At 40.5% G+C, this 16,235-nt stretch overlaps 1 protein-coding gene across 1 annotated transcript; it reads left to right on the top strand.

Moving 5' to 3' along the window:
- Positions 1-92: 92 nt before the first annotated feature.
- Positions 93-15,733, top strand: QRSL1 (glutaminyl-tRNA amidotransferase subunit QRSL1). The gene is made up of 11 exons (XM_082481553.1): positions 93-206; positions 475-634; positions 1,802-1,900; positions 3,368-3,464; positions 6,130-6,306; positions 8,547-8,722; positions 8,847-8,959; positions 10,493-10,685; positions 12,223-12,340; positions 14,508-14,713; positions 15,201-15,733. The coding sequence occupies exons 1-11, from the start codon at positions 183-185 to the stop codon at positions 15,410-15,412; spliced, it is 1,575 nt and encodes a 524-aa protein (XP_082337679.1). The 5' UTR covers positions 93-182; the 3' UTR covers positions 15,413-15,733.
- The last annotated feature ends 502 nt before the right edge of the window (positions 15,734-16,235 follow it).

Genomic DNA, 16,235 nt, shown 5'->3' with positions numbered 1-16,235 from the left:
GCCCTCCTCCCTCGCCCCGGCGGCACTCGTGGCCAATGAACGGCCGCCTTCTTGGCGGCCCTGCCAATGGTGCCGCTCGGTGTTGCGGCAAGATGGCGGCGCCCAGCCAGCGCGCCCGGGGCAGGGTGGTGGCGGCGGCGGCGGCCGGCCGGCGGGCGTGAGGCAGAAGGGAGCGAGCCGTCATGTTGCGCGCCTCCCTCCGTGAGGTGAGTGGCGGCAGCCCGCCCTGCGAGCCGCCGCGGAGCGGGGAGGGCGCTCCGAGGAGCGGGGTGGCGGCGGGGCGGGCTGGCAAGGTGACCGGGGCGAGCGGGCCTACCGCCCGGTCTCCTCGCGTCCCCCCTCCCCGCGGCGGCGGGGGACACTTCCCGCTGGCTCCTTCCCGAAGCGGCAGCGGGGGATCGCGTTGTAGCCCCCTAACGCCCCGGGGCGGGCTGTGTCACTTGGCTGCCCTGAAAGGGGGATTGGCGCTTTCAGGTGGCGGCGGCGTTGAAGGAAGGACATGTCACTCCGACGGAGCTCTGCCAGAGGTGCCTTTCCCTCATCAAAAGCACCAAGTTTCTTAATGCTTACATTACCGTAGCGGAAGAAACTGCGTTGAAGCAGGCTGAAGAATCGGAGAAAAGGTACAAAAGAGGTAAGTTTGCTCCTACTTGACATTAGTCCTTAAAAAGCTGTGGCAGAGGAGGAGCTCTTTGTGTTAGGTAAAGCAGCTTTTCTTTTTAAATTAGGTGTGTGCGTGCGCTATGCGTTGGACTACTGAGGGATGAGGATTGTGGTTGAGGCTTCAGTGGGTGCATTTTGGTGGGCGCATGCCTGGCACTCAGTGGCATATTCAGTTTGAAAATCAAAGGCAAGGTCTGGACCAAACCACAGAGGCAGTGCAGATTAAACAGGCTCTGTGCTTCTTGAACAGCACTACTATGGGTTGCCTCCTCTTTCCCTCAGCAGTTTATTTTAAGTTGGTAGCTAGCAGTTACCATGAAGAGGAGGATGAAGTGGTTTTTTGCAGGGCCAATGACTGAGGTGGACAGACATCCTGCTCAGGTTTTAAATTAAGAAAGCAAACAAAAGTAAAGCAACTTTGTTAATTGCAGTTGTTGGTGGTGAACAGAACAGCATTAAACCCTGTTACCCGCAGTGTTTAGAGGCTGACCACCGTCATTTTCCTTTGCATTTCCCAGAAGACAGAAAAGGGAAATTTTCACCTAATAGGGTTTTCCTTCCTCGGTGACACTTGCTGTCCTCTGACAGCTTAAGAAAATTGCCAGCCAGAGTGTTTTCTTCCTGACATAGGCATTGTATTTTTTTATTTTTTTTTCTGGATGGTGGATAATTGATCACATAGGGAAGATTTTCTCTGCTTCAGTAATTTTTTTATATCATAGGTACTGTATATGTCATGTGGGCAGAATTTATGTCTCCCAGCCTAGGGACAGAGTACATTTAGTCAGCACCTATGGCTCAAATAAGCATTACGTGGTCATATTTGAAGATGTAAGCACTCCTTTGGGATAGCTAACCTATATGAAAGCAGCTGCCTATCTTGTAGGCGTAGACACATTTGAAGCGTTCATCTCTGGGGGGTCAGGTCTGGTCTGGGCAGAATGCTCAATGCTAGAGTTAGAATGGAAGATGGCCTTGAAAATATAACAGCCTGTCATCAAACGCTAAGTGGATAGCATTCTTGCTTCCAAAAAAGACCTGAAGGGACGTGTAAAATAAAGTGTAATTGCTAAGAAGACTATACATATAGCACACTTTGCTTTCATCTCTGTTGTCTTTGCAATAATTTCTAATGCAGGTCAGCCGCTGGGTGTTTTAGATGGAATTCCCGTTGCAGTAAAAGACAACTTTAATACGGCTGGCATTGAGACAACATGTGCATCAAACATGCTAAAAGGTACAGTAGAGCTTTTAAAGTGTAATCAGATCTCATTTCAGAGCTCTTGCTCTTCTCTTTAGAAAGTTTATGGAGTGGAGTCTTCCAGAAATCTAAACATTTTCAAAAAATGAGCTGAACTCATTTGAGACAATACATTTATCTTATTTCTTCTGCCAAGCTCATCTGGTATTACAGATGCATATATTTCTTGTGTAAGCGCATTATCTCCTTTATTCATACAGTTACATGATTTTAACAATGCAATGTTTATTATAGCCTATATGCTAAAATAGAATTGGTCTGTAGTTCACATTTTGCTTCACATTACCTTTAGGTCTGCAGGAGAGCAGTCAGTACTGTTTGCTGCTGTTCTGTCTAGCAAAATCCGAAGACCATCTTCTTTTTTTTTTGTTCTGTTGATAATTGTTGACTTAAGTAGTTTTTTCATATGGCTGTAGAAAGAGTAGACATTAACAATTCTCTTCTCTATATTCCTGATATACAGACACAATCTATAAGGCTTTTTTAATTTTTGAAATTTCCTAAGCTGATTGTTTCTGTTAACGTGCCATGGATGTTTTCAAGGCATCAGGGTGTTTTCATGGTAAAAGCAAAAGTAGACAACATTTCTTGTATCTCTTTTGTTCTGCACAATGTAAACTGAAAAGTTTTGTGGAAGATGGCTCAAGTAAATTAGCAGAACCATAATCTGATTATGGTGTTTTTTAGTAGCAGAAGAAGCAATATGAATTTGCCATTTTAAAAAGTGTTATATTACCTGAGATGCTTTTCCTTAAAGCGCATGCTCAGACCCATTGTGATTGATTGCAATGTCATGGCTGAGAGTATTAGGACTGACATTGTCCTTGTTCCCGTTTGGGGGGGGGGGGGGGGGGGTGGAGAAACCCCTGTCAATATTCACAAATGGTTGCTACTTAGGATCTCGTGTAAGTGTCATGGTTCTCATCCTAGTTTATGTAAGGTCTAAGTGGCCAAGGGTGCACTCATTTGATCACAGCATAGCCAGTTAGTATTTCAGCTTGTGGTTAACCATATGCTTCTTTATCTCGTGGCAATGGGAGATAATTCAAGATAGCTTAGCACTTCTCTGTAAAGAGCTGTTTCTCATTTCTTCTAGTTTTAGACAGTTCCTGCAAATTGGTTGAATGCAGTAATTTGCTACCCCTGTGGTAAATTGTTTATGTGAAGTCTTAGCTCCACACTCTAGAAATGTATAATCCAGAATTACTGGGTTGTAAGTTGTGGATTAAAAAAAAAAAAAAGACATCACAAACAAAACAGCATTTGGTTTACTTTTGCTAAATTTTGGAAATTCCTCATGTTACCTTGAAGCAAAACTATGGCACTGTGAAGTGACAATTCTTATGCACAAATAATGACAACTTTGAAGTGTTCAGAGTAGCTACTTTTAAAAATCAGCTGTATCTCACCAATCACTCTCTTAATTGTTTTCATTGTTTTCAGGTTATATTTCTCCTTACAATGCTACAGTAGTTCAGAAATTACTGGATCAGGGAGCTGTGCTTTTAGGAAAAACAAACCTAGATGAATTTGCAATGGGGTGAGTGATGTTTATTATTTTTAATGTGTGATTGCACCCTCGGTAAGTTCACAGATGACACTAAGATGGGTGGGCGTGTTGATATGACTGAGGGTAGGATGGCTCTGCAGAGGGATCTGGACAGGCTGGATTGATGGGCCGAGGCCAATGGTATGAGGTTCAACAAGGCCAAGTGCCGGGTCCTGCACATGGGTCACAACAACCCCGTGCTGCACTACAGTATTGGGGCAGAGTGGCTCAAAAGCTGCCTGGCAGAAAAGGGCCTGGGGGTGTTGGTGGACAGCCGGCTGAATATGAGCTGGCAGTGTGCCCAGGTGGCCAAGAAGGCCAACAGCATCCTGGCCTGTATCAGGAATAGTGTGGTGAGCAGGACTAGGGAAGTGATCATCCCCCTGTACTCGGCACTGAGGCCCCACCTTGAATACTGTGTTCAGTTTTGGGCCCCTCACTACAAGAAGGACATTGAGGTGTTGGAGCGTGTCCAGAGAAGGGCTACAAAGCTGGTGAGGGGTCTGGAGGACAAATCTTATGAGGAACGACTGAGGGAACTTGGGTTGTTTAGCTTGGAGAAAAGGAGGCTGAGGGGAGACCTTATCACCCTCTACAACTACCTGAAAGGAGGTTGTGGAGAGGTGGGGGCTGACCTCTTCTCCCTGGTGACAAGTGATAGGATGAGAGGAAATGGGTTCAAGTTATGTCAGACGAGGTTTAGATTGGGTATTAGGAAACATTTTTTCACTGAAAGGGTTATTAAACATTGGAATAGGCTGCCCAGGGAGGTGGTGGATTTGCCATCCCTGGAGGTGTTTAAAAAAAGGGTAGCTGTGGTACTTTGGGACATGGTTTAGAAGTGGTTTTGTCAGGGTAGGTTAATGGTTGGACTTGATGATCTTAAAGGTCCCTTCCAACCTCAGCAATTCTATGATTAAAGAGAATACACACTATCTGTTCTGATCTACCTGTAATCCTTAACTCCTCTTTCTGTGAGGTTAGAAAATAATGAATACTTACCTGTGAAGAGCATATAGAGCTGCATGAATTTCTCACTCAGCATTTATACTGGTGTGTAAATTATATAAATGCTGAGTTTTATGAACATAATGTTTGACTATAGTTGTGTTTGAGAGGGAGGAAGCAGTACAGCCTTTGCAGAAGGCTGAGGACAAGCAGACTTCTTCCAGATCCAGTAGCGTGTTAGTAGAATTGGTTACAACACCAGTTAATTGCTGCCTTTTTCTCTCTCCTTGCTGGTGGTTTTTGCCATTAGCTAATTATTATCATGCCCCCCCCCCACTGGCAGTCACTGCCTCTGCCGGTCAGCCACTGGAGTAATTTGTACAAGTATTCGCTGACTTGCTGCTGACAGGCTAATCTAGAGCAACACCTTAAATTGACTAAGCTAATGTTGGTGACTTTTTGTCAGGAGCATATTGGAAGATGCTCTCGCAAATTGATTCTCCAGCAAATCAGTGAAGGCCACCAAGGTATAGCAGGGAACAGCACTGGGCCATTAGGGATGGGAGTCTCTGTCACTACAACTGCTGGGTCTGGAAAGGAATGTCTGGGACTTTAGTTACCTATGAGAAACAATGTGTTGTGGTTTGGTTTTGTTTTTATTTTACCTAAACCAAAGACAGAGGTTTGATTGGGAATTCACATGGATAGGGTGGAAATACTTTGACTGTATTGTGGTGGCTAAAGTCGTTTCTGTGTCAAAGAGACACTCTTCAGAGAAAGAGCAGGGAAAAAGCATGGAAAAAAACCCAATTGTACAGTATTACAACTGGTCTAAGCTCATTAAAGCACAGGATACTCCTAAAAAGGCTTATCCCACCGCTGGCCTTGCATCTCTGATCTGTGTGTTTGCATGGTCTCTTATGTTAGCAGCGACACGGCTGCACCATAGGCTTGATCAGGGAGCTGATCCCACTCAAAAGTAATGATGTCTCAATAAGGTTAGTTTTCAACTGCTGTGTCAACTCTCTGCTCTGTCTGATGATTTAGCTAATAAGACTGGCACCCTGGTGTCGGGGAACATGGGGTGGAGGTTGTGAGGAAGGAGGAAAGTACCCCAGCCCCTGCTTCTGGTGGCAGCTTAGGTGACCACAAGCTGACTAAAACCAGTTTCTGAGAAGCCAGTCTAGCACTCTGAACCAGCGAACTGTGGCCTCAGGAGAGGGCTACAGAGTGAGTAATAGTGTGTTATTTGCAGAAAAGTGCTCGTTCCTGCTGTTGCAGGGCTTTTCCTCCCCTGTAGCAGCACGGTTTTCCACAAGACTGTGGTCATCTTCTTTTGCTTTTTCCAAATGCAGGGTTAGGAAACCAGAAGACCTTTGTTTTGAAGCAGAGATGCAGCTTTACTGTTACATAGCTTAAATCAGTTTTATGATTTTATGATTACATTATTTTCAGTGGCATTAGCAGAAGTTAGAATGAGGTACAAGTTCAGGTTCTGTGTCAGAAAGGGATGAAGATCTATAAACTTTACAATTCTGTGTAACATTGTTGAAGTTGATTGCACAAGGATTTATGTACACCAGTCTTTTTGTGTTGAAATTGGATTTGCTAGGATGAAGGATGAGGAATTAGATAAAGAAAAAAACTTGGTGGATACAGTGTGTTGTCTGTCACTTCAGTCTGTATTTGTCCTGTCTGACTATCTTAGATCCGGAAGTACGGATGGGGTATTTGGACCGGTCAGAAATCCCTGGAGTTACTCAAGACAGTACAAGGAAAAATCTGTCCGAAAACCCCATTCTGACGACGAAGAGTGTAACTGGGTAATAACAGGAGGAAGCTCAGGGGGCAGCGCGGCTGCTGTGTCATCTTTCACATGTTTTGCGTAAGAGGCTTTTTAAAATTGTTTTTTATTAAATGTCTCAAAATATGTTGCAGGGTTTTCATTTTATAATTTTCTGATAATCTAGTTCAAATGAGAGGGTTATTTGCACTGGCATGCAAGAATTGATTTCAGCATCCCTAGTTTCTTTGTGGCTTATCATGAAGCCACAATTAATCCATATAGGCAAATTTAGGCTTACTCATTTTGAGTGTTATTCGGCATACTGATATGACCGCTTTACACTGTGTGAAATAAAATGATAATGGCAGTAAAGGAATGACAGTTTTATTGTTATTCCCATGTACTCTCTTAAAATTAACATAAGGTTTGTTACACATCCTCATCCTCAGTGTGTTACACAAATACATGCTGAAAATGTAATTCAGCAAATGAGGAGATCCCTTAATTTGTAATAGTATAGTAATCTTTCCTCTCCTCCTTTGTTTTTATAGCAGAGTTATGTAATAATACAGGAGATTTGGGGTCTGAAAGCTTTCAAATCCCTGACTTAACAAAAGGATACACAGATGCTTACTACACAGATACTTACAAACTTGTCTGTTTTAAAACGTTAGAAGACAGTTTTAGATTTTTATGTTGTGGTTTTTTTTAAGGAATTTAAACAAGCCAGATTTTTTTTTTACAACGATTATTATTTGCATGGAATAGTAACACACTATTTAAAAACTGGTTGTCTATACTGTCTTCCCCATCCAACCATTAAAAAAAAAAAATTGATCCTTAAAACTTTACACCTTTAATTTTATGCAGTTTTTAGAGCTGCATAGTGGACCACATTTTATAGAAGATGATTTCAGTTGTTCTAAGTGGAAGGTGTTCAAGAATGCTCTTTAATTACTGTGTCCTTGTTTACCCATGGACTTTTTTGCTAATGCTGATTATAGCTTTTTTTAAAAAATACAGTGTTTTTACATACTCAGTTTATTTCATAATTTTTTAATGATTCCTCTCTTCATCTCATTGCCCTTTGCCAGGATGTAGTCTACTCAACATTTTAATACTGTTGAAACCGAGCTCAGTGCAGCCGTTCCCAAGGACTGCTGGTCCTTGTCTTAAGCCAGAATGGCCTGGACCTGATATGGTCTGGCACCTTCTCTTATGTGCTGGGTGTGCTGAACTCCCGTTTTGCACTGCTCAGCACTTTGTCTGATCAGGGAGATTTTTTTGTCCAGCTATTTTATTGCCTATAACCTGTTGTATATCCACTCTATTAGTTTCTTTCAAGCATCAGGAATGCTGCCAGTCTTTGTCTTTTTCAATTTGATATTTGGATGTACAGAAATGCTACAAAATTGAAGATGTTTTATATCAACACAAAAGCTTTGAAAAAAATTCCACTTCAGCAAAGTCAATTGAATTGGTTCAGCCATCTCAGATTCCTATGGGAAGTCACATATACACTTCAATAAAAGTTATACCTCCCTCTGAAGTTTAATTTATTTTTGGCAAAGATTTGGATGAAAGCTGTTTTAATTTTTAAATGGTGCTTGAGTTAAAATTATTAAAAACAAGAGAAGAGCGGGTTTCATTTCAATATGAATTTCCAATTCCATTACAATTTTTGAAATAAAAAATTTCAGTTTAGAAAGAACAAGATTTCACCTGTGAAAGAATAAAAAGTAGAAGTCAACTTAAAAAAAATACTGTGCTTTAAAAGGGCACCTAAGCTACTCTAAACTGGGAGTTCTGATGCTATGCTTTGTAAATTTGGAAACAGGAAAAACATCCTAGGCTTTGAAAAGTATGCCCTGTTATTAAGACCAAAAAGCGTGCTGTGTTGCTATTTATTTGTATACTGGAAAATGCTGCTTCATAGTGTATTGGCTACTGAATAAATAAGATATCACTGTCTGAAATTTGTACACTAAAACATAGGAGACATATCTTTTGGAGTCCACAGAATTGGAACAGGCCAACAGAGAAGGCAGATGTAGATCTTTGGGGCCATATTCAGGTGGCCTAAATTCTGCCTGTCTACCTCTGCTTTGTGGAAAGAACTGGGATCTCCTGATGCCTAATTCAGAGGCCCTAAGAAAAATATGAGAAAAAAGATTAAAAAATAGCAGTCATAGGGAGCACACTGAAATTAAGGCTCTGTAGTTATGGCGTCTAATCTGGAAGAATTCACGTGTTTTTAAATCCGTGCATCTTACAGCCATTTTTATTATTTGGAAATGTTCTGAATTATTTTACTAATGATAATCCTTTTGAAACCATAGAGCCTTAGGGTCAGACACAGGAGGATCTACCAGAAACCCTGCTGCTCACTGTGGTGTAGTAGGTTTAAAGCCAACATATGGACTGATCTCTCGCCATGGTCTCATTCCTCTAGTGAATTCCATGGATGTGCCAGGAATCCTAACCAGATGTGTGGATGACGCAGCAGTTGTGTTAGGTACTATTAATTCATACGTCTTTGTATACAACAAATCTTTGTTTACAACATTGTCTCAAAACAAATTGAATTCTGCTACCCAGTGTACATTTTCCTGTTCTTCATATGTCATGTCGTATTTCAGGTTCACTTGCTGGTCATGATCCTAAAGACTCAACCACAATTCAGGACAATTTTAAGCCATTTGAACTACCCAATTTGCCTGATGTCAGCAAACTTTCGATAGGAATTCCAAAGGTAACATTTAAATCCTGTCAACAATTGTGGACACGAACAGCGAATAGGACACCTAACAAAAAATATGTCTTGCCCACCACCTCCCAGTCTCTCATGATTTAAAACAGTGAAGACAGTATGAGCATTTCCTGAAAAAGAGTAGTATGTGCTCTGTTGCCTGTGCAGGCGATTTAGAGCGAGCATATGCTAATGCTTCATCTAAAACATTCTGTCGTTGTTGTGAGAAACACTTGTGGGAAGTTCCAGGGGAAATGGGGCACTTCAATTCTTGGTTCTCCCTGTTGCTCTTTCATCAGTCACCTGTATAACCTCAAACAAGTTGCTCTTAGTGCCTTCTCATACCATGATGTTAGTAGGGGTTTGAGTGGTCCTTTGAGATACTTGCCTAAATGGCACTTTGTTAATATGAAGCGGAATTTTTTAAAGGCATTTGAGTGGCACAAGGAGCTGTAATTTGCAGAGCTCTAATAGGGATTTAAAGACAGCTGTAATCTGGCTTCTGATGAATGCATTTCAATCGTGTTTGTAACTATAAGGATACTTGTAGTTTAGGCACAACCTTTGGGTCGTCAACCTATTTTTAACTGCCTATTATAATTTAGTAAAGGCTCTGCCTTCAGAGAGACAATGTGAATAACATTTATCGGTTTGATTCTCAGTATTTGAACCTCTGCTAAAATAGGTTTACCAAAAGATTTAATTTGGTAAACAGAGATGTCCACTGACCAATTAATTATTCAGGATCTGTGAAATGCAACAAATGTATGCCTAGAAAATTGATGAGCTGCTCTCTATTCATAAATCTAAAATAGTGGTATTAGTTAATTATTCATATTCTTTGGACTGTTATTTTCCACTGCTACAGATTATCCTAAACAGATACATGCATATATTAAACATGGGTCATAGCTACTTAGAAATGAGACGGTATTATGACCCTGATACTTGCTTTAGTTCTAACTCACAATATCTTCAAAAATAGAGAATTTTCATAGAATATCTTTAACTTAGCTCTTAAACAGGAACATAGTTTTTCTACGTCTTCTCCCAACCCCTTGATTGTAGTTTTTCTTTGGTGGGTTGTTTTGTTTGTTTCATGCCAGTTGCCACTGATATGCTGTGGCCATAATTTATCTTTCCTACTCACAGTAGCCCTAGTATTAGGATTTAAACCTGAAGAGTTTCTACCCACGAACTGCAGAACAGTGCAGTACAGTGTCCATGAATAGACAAATAAGTGGATAACTGGGCAATTTCTCCTTCAGAAGAAACTGATGAAATTCCACGGTCTGTGGTATATGGGCTAATCCTACTGAGATTAACATAATAGTCTTAAGAAGACTGAATCATGTTAATTTAATACTGCTTGATTGTATAATATGTAATAGATGCAAGAAGCTTTAATAACTCCCTTAAATCATACAGTGGTGAGGTAATAGTTTCAGTGTATTTTTAGCAAGGGGTATTTGCATTTTGACTGCTATTAGAAGTAAACCAGTATGTAAAATCACTCCCCTTGTTTTTTTTTCTAAGGAATATCATGCACCGGGGCTTTCTAGTGAAATTCTGGCTCTCTGGTCAAAGGCTGCTGACCGCTTTAAGGATGCAGGTGCTAAAGTAATTGAAGTGAGTTTGCCACACACTCGTTACTCAATTGTCTGCTACCATGTGCTGTGCACAGCAGAAGTGGCATCAAATATGGCCAGGTTTGATGGACTGGAATATGGTAAGACCTTTGAAAAATCTTTTTTCTCAGATAATAGAAACATTGCTGGATGCCATTAAAAATTGGTAGTTTTAATAGATATGCTTTTCACACAGTATCACAGTATGCTAGGGATTGGAAGGGACCTCAAAAGATCATCTAGTCCAATCCCCCTGTCGGAGCAGGAACACCTAGATGAGGTTGCACAGGAAGGCGTCCAGACGAGTTTTGAATGTCTCCAGAGAAGGAGACTCCACAACCTCCCTGGGCAGCCTGTTCCAGTGCTCTGTCACCCTCACTGAGAAGAAGTTTCTTCTCAAATTTAAGTGGAACCTCTTGTGTTCCAGCTTGAATCCATTACCCCTTGTCCTATCATTGGTTGCTACTGAGAAGAGCCTGGCTCCATCCTCATGACATTCCCCCTTTATATATTTATAAACGCTAATAAGATCACCCCTCAGTCTCCTCTTCTCCAAACTAAAGAGACCCAGCTCCCTCAGTCTTTCCTCATAAGGGAGATGCTCCACTCCCTTAATCATCTTAGTTGCCCTACGCTGGACTCTCTCCAGCAGCTCTCTGTCCTTCTTGAACTGAGGGGCCCAGAACTGGACACAATATTCCAGATGCGGTCTCACCAGGGCAGAGTAGAGGGGAAGGAGGACCTCTCTCAATCTGCTAACCACCCCCCTTCTAATACAGCCCAGGATGCCATTGGCCTTCTTGGCCACAGTGCTGGCTCATGGTCATCCTGCTGTCCACCAGGACCCCCAGGTCCCTTTCCTCTACACTGCTCTCTAACAGGTAGCTCCCCATCCTATACTGGAATCTGGGGTTGTTTCTGCCCAGATGTAGGACCCTACACTTTCCCTTGTTGTATTTCATTAAGTTATTCCCTGCCCAAATCTCCAGCCTGTCCAAGTCTCTCTGAATGGCAGCACAGCCCTCTGGCGTGTCAGCCACTCCGCCTAGCTTAGTGTCATCAGCAAACTTGCTGATAGTACACTCAATTCCCTCATCTAAATCATTGATGAATATGTTGAATAATATGGGCCCCAGTACCGACCCTTGAGGCACTCCACTGGTTACCGGCCTCCAACTGGACTCTGCCCCATTGACTACGACTCTCTGGCTTCTCTCCTTCAGCCAGTTCGCAGTCCACCTAATTATCCGGTCATCGAGTCCACACTTCCTCAGTTTAGCCATGAGGATGCTGTGGGAGACCGTGTCAAATGCTTTACTGAAGTCAAGGTTGAATGTTGAATGTTTGGTGTTATTTCTCCAAGATGAAATAGAGTAAAAAACCTGTTCAAAAAAAAAGGAGTAAATAATTACATATTTTAGTATCTTTCACTTCTAGACATGTAAGTGCCTGGGCTTAAAATCTGTTTAATATTTCTGTAATAAAACAGGAATATGTTTTGTTGTTTTTGCAGAGTAGTAGCATCTCAGACTGCAGCAAACAGTGGCCTATTGTATTAATGTGTATAATTTTACTGTATGTTATTAAATCTGAAGGATTACAAAAAGTATTAATTTCCAAATTGCGTTTTCTTTTCAGGACACCGTTCTGACATGAACAAGTCCACAGAAAGTATGTATGCTGCAACACGACGAGAAGGCTTTAATGATGTTGTAAGAGGAAGAATTTTATCAGGAAACTATTTCTTATTGAAACAGTAAGCAGAACATCTCAAAATTCAAATTCAAATTTGCCAAGTTAACAATTTTTTAGCCAAATGGTGATTAATTGTTCATCATGACATGAAAAAAAAATTGTCCTTATACTACTAGCTACTTGTATTGTTATTATTGCTTTAGCTGTATAATACCTCATGAACTGTTAATAGTGAATGAAAATGTTTTCCCTTAGTCTTAGCAGTGAGCTGCTTTTTTTTTTTTTTTTTTTTTTTTGCCCCCTACCAGAGTATTACTGGCACCCATTAGTTAAATTAAGCAAAAATCTATCCTATGGTATCACATTGAAATCATACTGAAGCCATTACCGTCCTAGTGTTAAAAGTTCTGTAGCTGTTAATATCATTAAAACTGCATAGAAAGACTGCTGGTACATTCTTCTGAGGTTGTTCTAGAGAAAGCCAGAAGATAAGGCAATTAAATTAACTGTAGCTCTTCACCTCGTATGCAGGGAGAGGAAAGCACTGGCAAAGGTACTGAGCTGATGTCTTTAGAGAAGATGGGGTTTTATCCAGCTCATGTAGATGGTGCATGGATCAATTTGACTTTTTTCACTTAGTTTTCACTCCTTATCCAGCAGTCCTAATTTATGTTAGTAAAACTGCTGGTTTTCTCTGTCTTATTTGTTCAGATACAAACAGAAATATCAGTCGTGTAATCAGTCTGAAAGCAAGTGCACTACAGAACGAGCTCTGTCAGCAAGAGTGTTCATCAGATGTGACTTCTAGTTGCTCTCAGAGACAGGAATGTTGTCAGTCAGTATGTAACAACCAGCTTTTATGGAATGCCGATGTTCCTGCCAAGTGTGTTCCTTCTGCTTACAACTGTCCAGATCACCTTTCCTCAGGCTGCTTTAAAATTCATGTAGTTCACTCTACTGTGAAGGAATATACAATTGGCTTCCATCAAGATTGAACAGGAGAGTCCCGTTCCAGTCCACAGTAAATTAGTTTTGAAGAACGGAACCCAGGGTTCAGAAATCATTCTTAGAATAAATAGTAGAGACAAAGCATCTGTGTCTCCTGCAAATACTGGATTTTTTTATCTTTATCTTTTTACATTATTACATTATTTTTATCTTGGTTTTGGCATCTGTAAAATAACTAGGTGGTTGTTCAGGAAGCAATGGAAGCTTGTCAACATTCTATCAGAATTAACAAAGAGTATGTGTTTGATTCAACAGTATTTTTTTCACTTTTTTTTTTAAACCCAGAATAATCTTTCCAGCTTAAAATACCGTTTGAGGTCCATTTTGTGCTTTTTACTGTTTTTTCAGAAGCTAGAAGCTAGGATGATTTAAGAAATGATTGTAGAAAAAAGGGCTAATACGATATAACTTCTAAACTTGAATCTCCTGTCTATTATTTTCATTGGAGTTTTTCAGAAACATAAGTCTTTAGATTAACAAAGTGGCTTTTGGGCAGTTTCAGTTGCGTTATCTACAAAAACTCTGGCATGTAGCAGTTAATAGTCCATGTCCCGTCCCGTCCTGTCCCCTTTTTTTTTTCTTTAGAATAGTTGTGGTTTTAGGTGGAAATTGCTTTTGAAACTGAACTTCTCTGAATTTAAGGATTCCATATTTACCAGTTCTGCATATGAAGTTAAAAGGAACGATAGACATAAAGCTGACTAATTTATTTCTGCTTCAGGATTGTGTAGAGACAGTTTAGAAATCCACAGACCACATGAAGTCCTCCATAGATGATGGGGCTTTTTCACATGCTTTAAGTATCTTGTTAGGTTGAATCCTAAATGATTAATGCCTGTTTTCCAGGCCTGCTTAGTTCTGTATTGTTTCTAGGTTTTGCTGTGCTGCCCTGCAGTGAAATTTAGTACACAGTTTAGTTTCAGAAAGGTCATAAAAGTGTTGTTTTGATTTTAGTTAGTTATTGTAAACTAGGGTTTTGTTTTCCCTTCACCTTTCTTCAGCACTATGCCCTTCTCTTCCTTCTCTTAACAGCTTCATTGCTATGAGAGCATAAACACCATGTTTGATGACTAAGCTTCTGGCATATCAAAACCTCAAGTACCAGTGTTAGTATTTTAACCAGTAGGAATACTGGCCTTGTCTTTTTTACAGGAACTAAGAAATGAAGTTCTGTATTTTTGGAATTCGTGTCAGGCCCTCATGTCCGTATTTCTTTCCAGGAACTATGAGAATTACTTTATCAAGGCACAGAAAGTCAGACGTCTCATTGCCAATGACTTTTTGAAGGTTTTTGGGAGTGGTGTTGATATTTTACTCACTCCTACCACTCTGAGTGATGCAGTACCATATATGGAATTCATCAAAGAAGACAACAGAACCCGCAGCGCCCAAGATGACATCCTAACACAGGCTGCAAACATGGCTGGTGGGTATTCGACTACATTGCCCTCTGCCTACTCATTTTTAGTGTCCATTCCCTTCAGCTATTTAATCCCGTCTTCAGAATCAAGATATTTCACCTCTGTGCTGTAATTCTTAAGAGTGACAACAAGGTATAAGGATAGCTTATTTATGAAATGCTATGAAATGTAAGACTAGATTTTAAAATGAGGCACCTTGGAGCTGGGTAGGGGCTGCAGATAAGATTAATCCATTCAGCTTCCAGAGACTGAAATATCTTTCTTAGGAGAGTTGATTCTCTTTTCAGAGGATGCCGACTCCTTAAATCATTCTGATTCATTTCTTGCAATCACCTGGCAGTATCCTTAGTTCATTGACTGAAATTATTTTAACTAGTCTTTTTCCTCTCCATAAAAACAATTAGAAGAGTAGAATTGTTAAACACTCCAACTGGATTTGTTTAGTAGTAAGTGTTTGCATGTGTATCTTTTATTATTTTTTTTTTCTTTCAGGACTGCCAGCCATAAATGTTCCTACGGCTCTTTCAGAGAGAGGCTTGCCAGTTGGGCTTCAGTTCATTGGACGTTCATTCCAGGAGAAGCAGCTTCTCACTGTAGCCAAGTGGTTTGAAAAACAAGTAAAATTCCCAATGATCCAGCTGGAAGAAGTGAAGAGGCATGACCACGATGTCTTTCAGCATGAGAAATCTGCTTCTTTTTCATGACATGGGACTTGCTGTTCAGCTAAAGCAAGAAGGCTGTGGAGATGGTCAAAAAATGTATTCCTGCAGTTAATTCTCTTTTGCAGAAATAATAATCCATCTTAAGACAACCGTATACAGTAATGCAGGATGGAATCGTCACAGCTTGTTACTATGTAATTAAGGCAAAGTGAATCATTAAGTAAATATGTCTGTTATTAAGAACGATTTCTAACTGATACTAAAAACACTGTGTTGAAATTATGTATCTTATGTCTGTGGAACTGCTTTTTTCTATCCCCAGAGGGTATGTGAGGTATCTGACCCATTAAAGAACTAACCTGAGCTTTCCTGTGAAAATTGCATTGCTGCCAAAGGTTTTGTTTCCTTCTGGAGCATAGATTTTTGTAATGGAACAGCCAGACAAGCTCTAATGGAGCAAAGGTGTCGAGGATCTGTTCACCAACAGGTAAATATAAAAGGAGACAAGAGAATAACATATAGATAATTTAAAAAAAAAAAATATCCCTTCTAGCAAGCTCATGCAAGAGGTGAAATAACTTCCAGGTTTCCAAATCATGCAGCTTACTCTGGTTACATTCATTCTAAGAATGATGAATTCCAGATTTCTTCTGGGGAAAGATGTCTGCTAGTCCTTGAGTAGTTATTTCCTTCTTCCTTCATCACTGTTCTTTGTAATCAGCACTTGAAATGAATACTTACTAAGAAAGAAATTATCTTCTTCAGTGTAACTCTCCACAAGAGTAATACCACCTGTTCCTTCATGGATGGCCATTCAGCACAATAGTAATTCGAAACAAATTTCCAAAACATAATGTTGATAGAC

This window comes from Vanellus vanellus (assembly GCF_965231255.1).
Source record: "Vanellus vanellus genome assembly, chromosome: 3".
In the NCBI taxonomy this organism is placed as follows: domain Eukaryota; kingdom Metazoa; phylum Chordata; class Aves; order Charadriiformes; family Charadriidae; genus Vanellus; species Vanellus vanellus.
Note: the sequence above shows the minus strand (reverse complement) of the source record. Positions and strands in the feature narration are given on the sequence as shown.

Coding starts and splice junctions, on each gene's coding strand:
- QRSL1 (XM_082481553.1), top strand. CDS start 183: ATGTTGCGCGCCTCCCTCCGTGAG. Junction 1,901..3,367: donor TGCATCAAACATGCTAAAAG/GTACAGTAGAGC, acceptor CATTGTTTTCAG/GTTATATTTCTCCTTACAAT. Junction 14,714..15,200: donor ACAGGCTGCAAACATGGCTG/GTGGGTATTCGA, acceptor TTTTTCTTTCAG/GACTGCCAGCCATAAATGTT.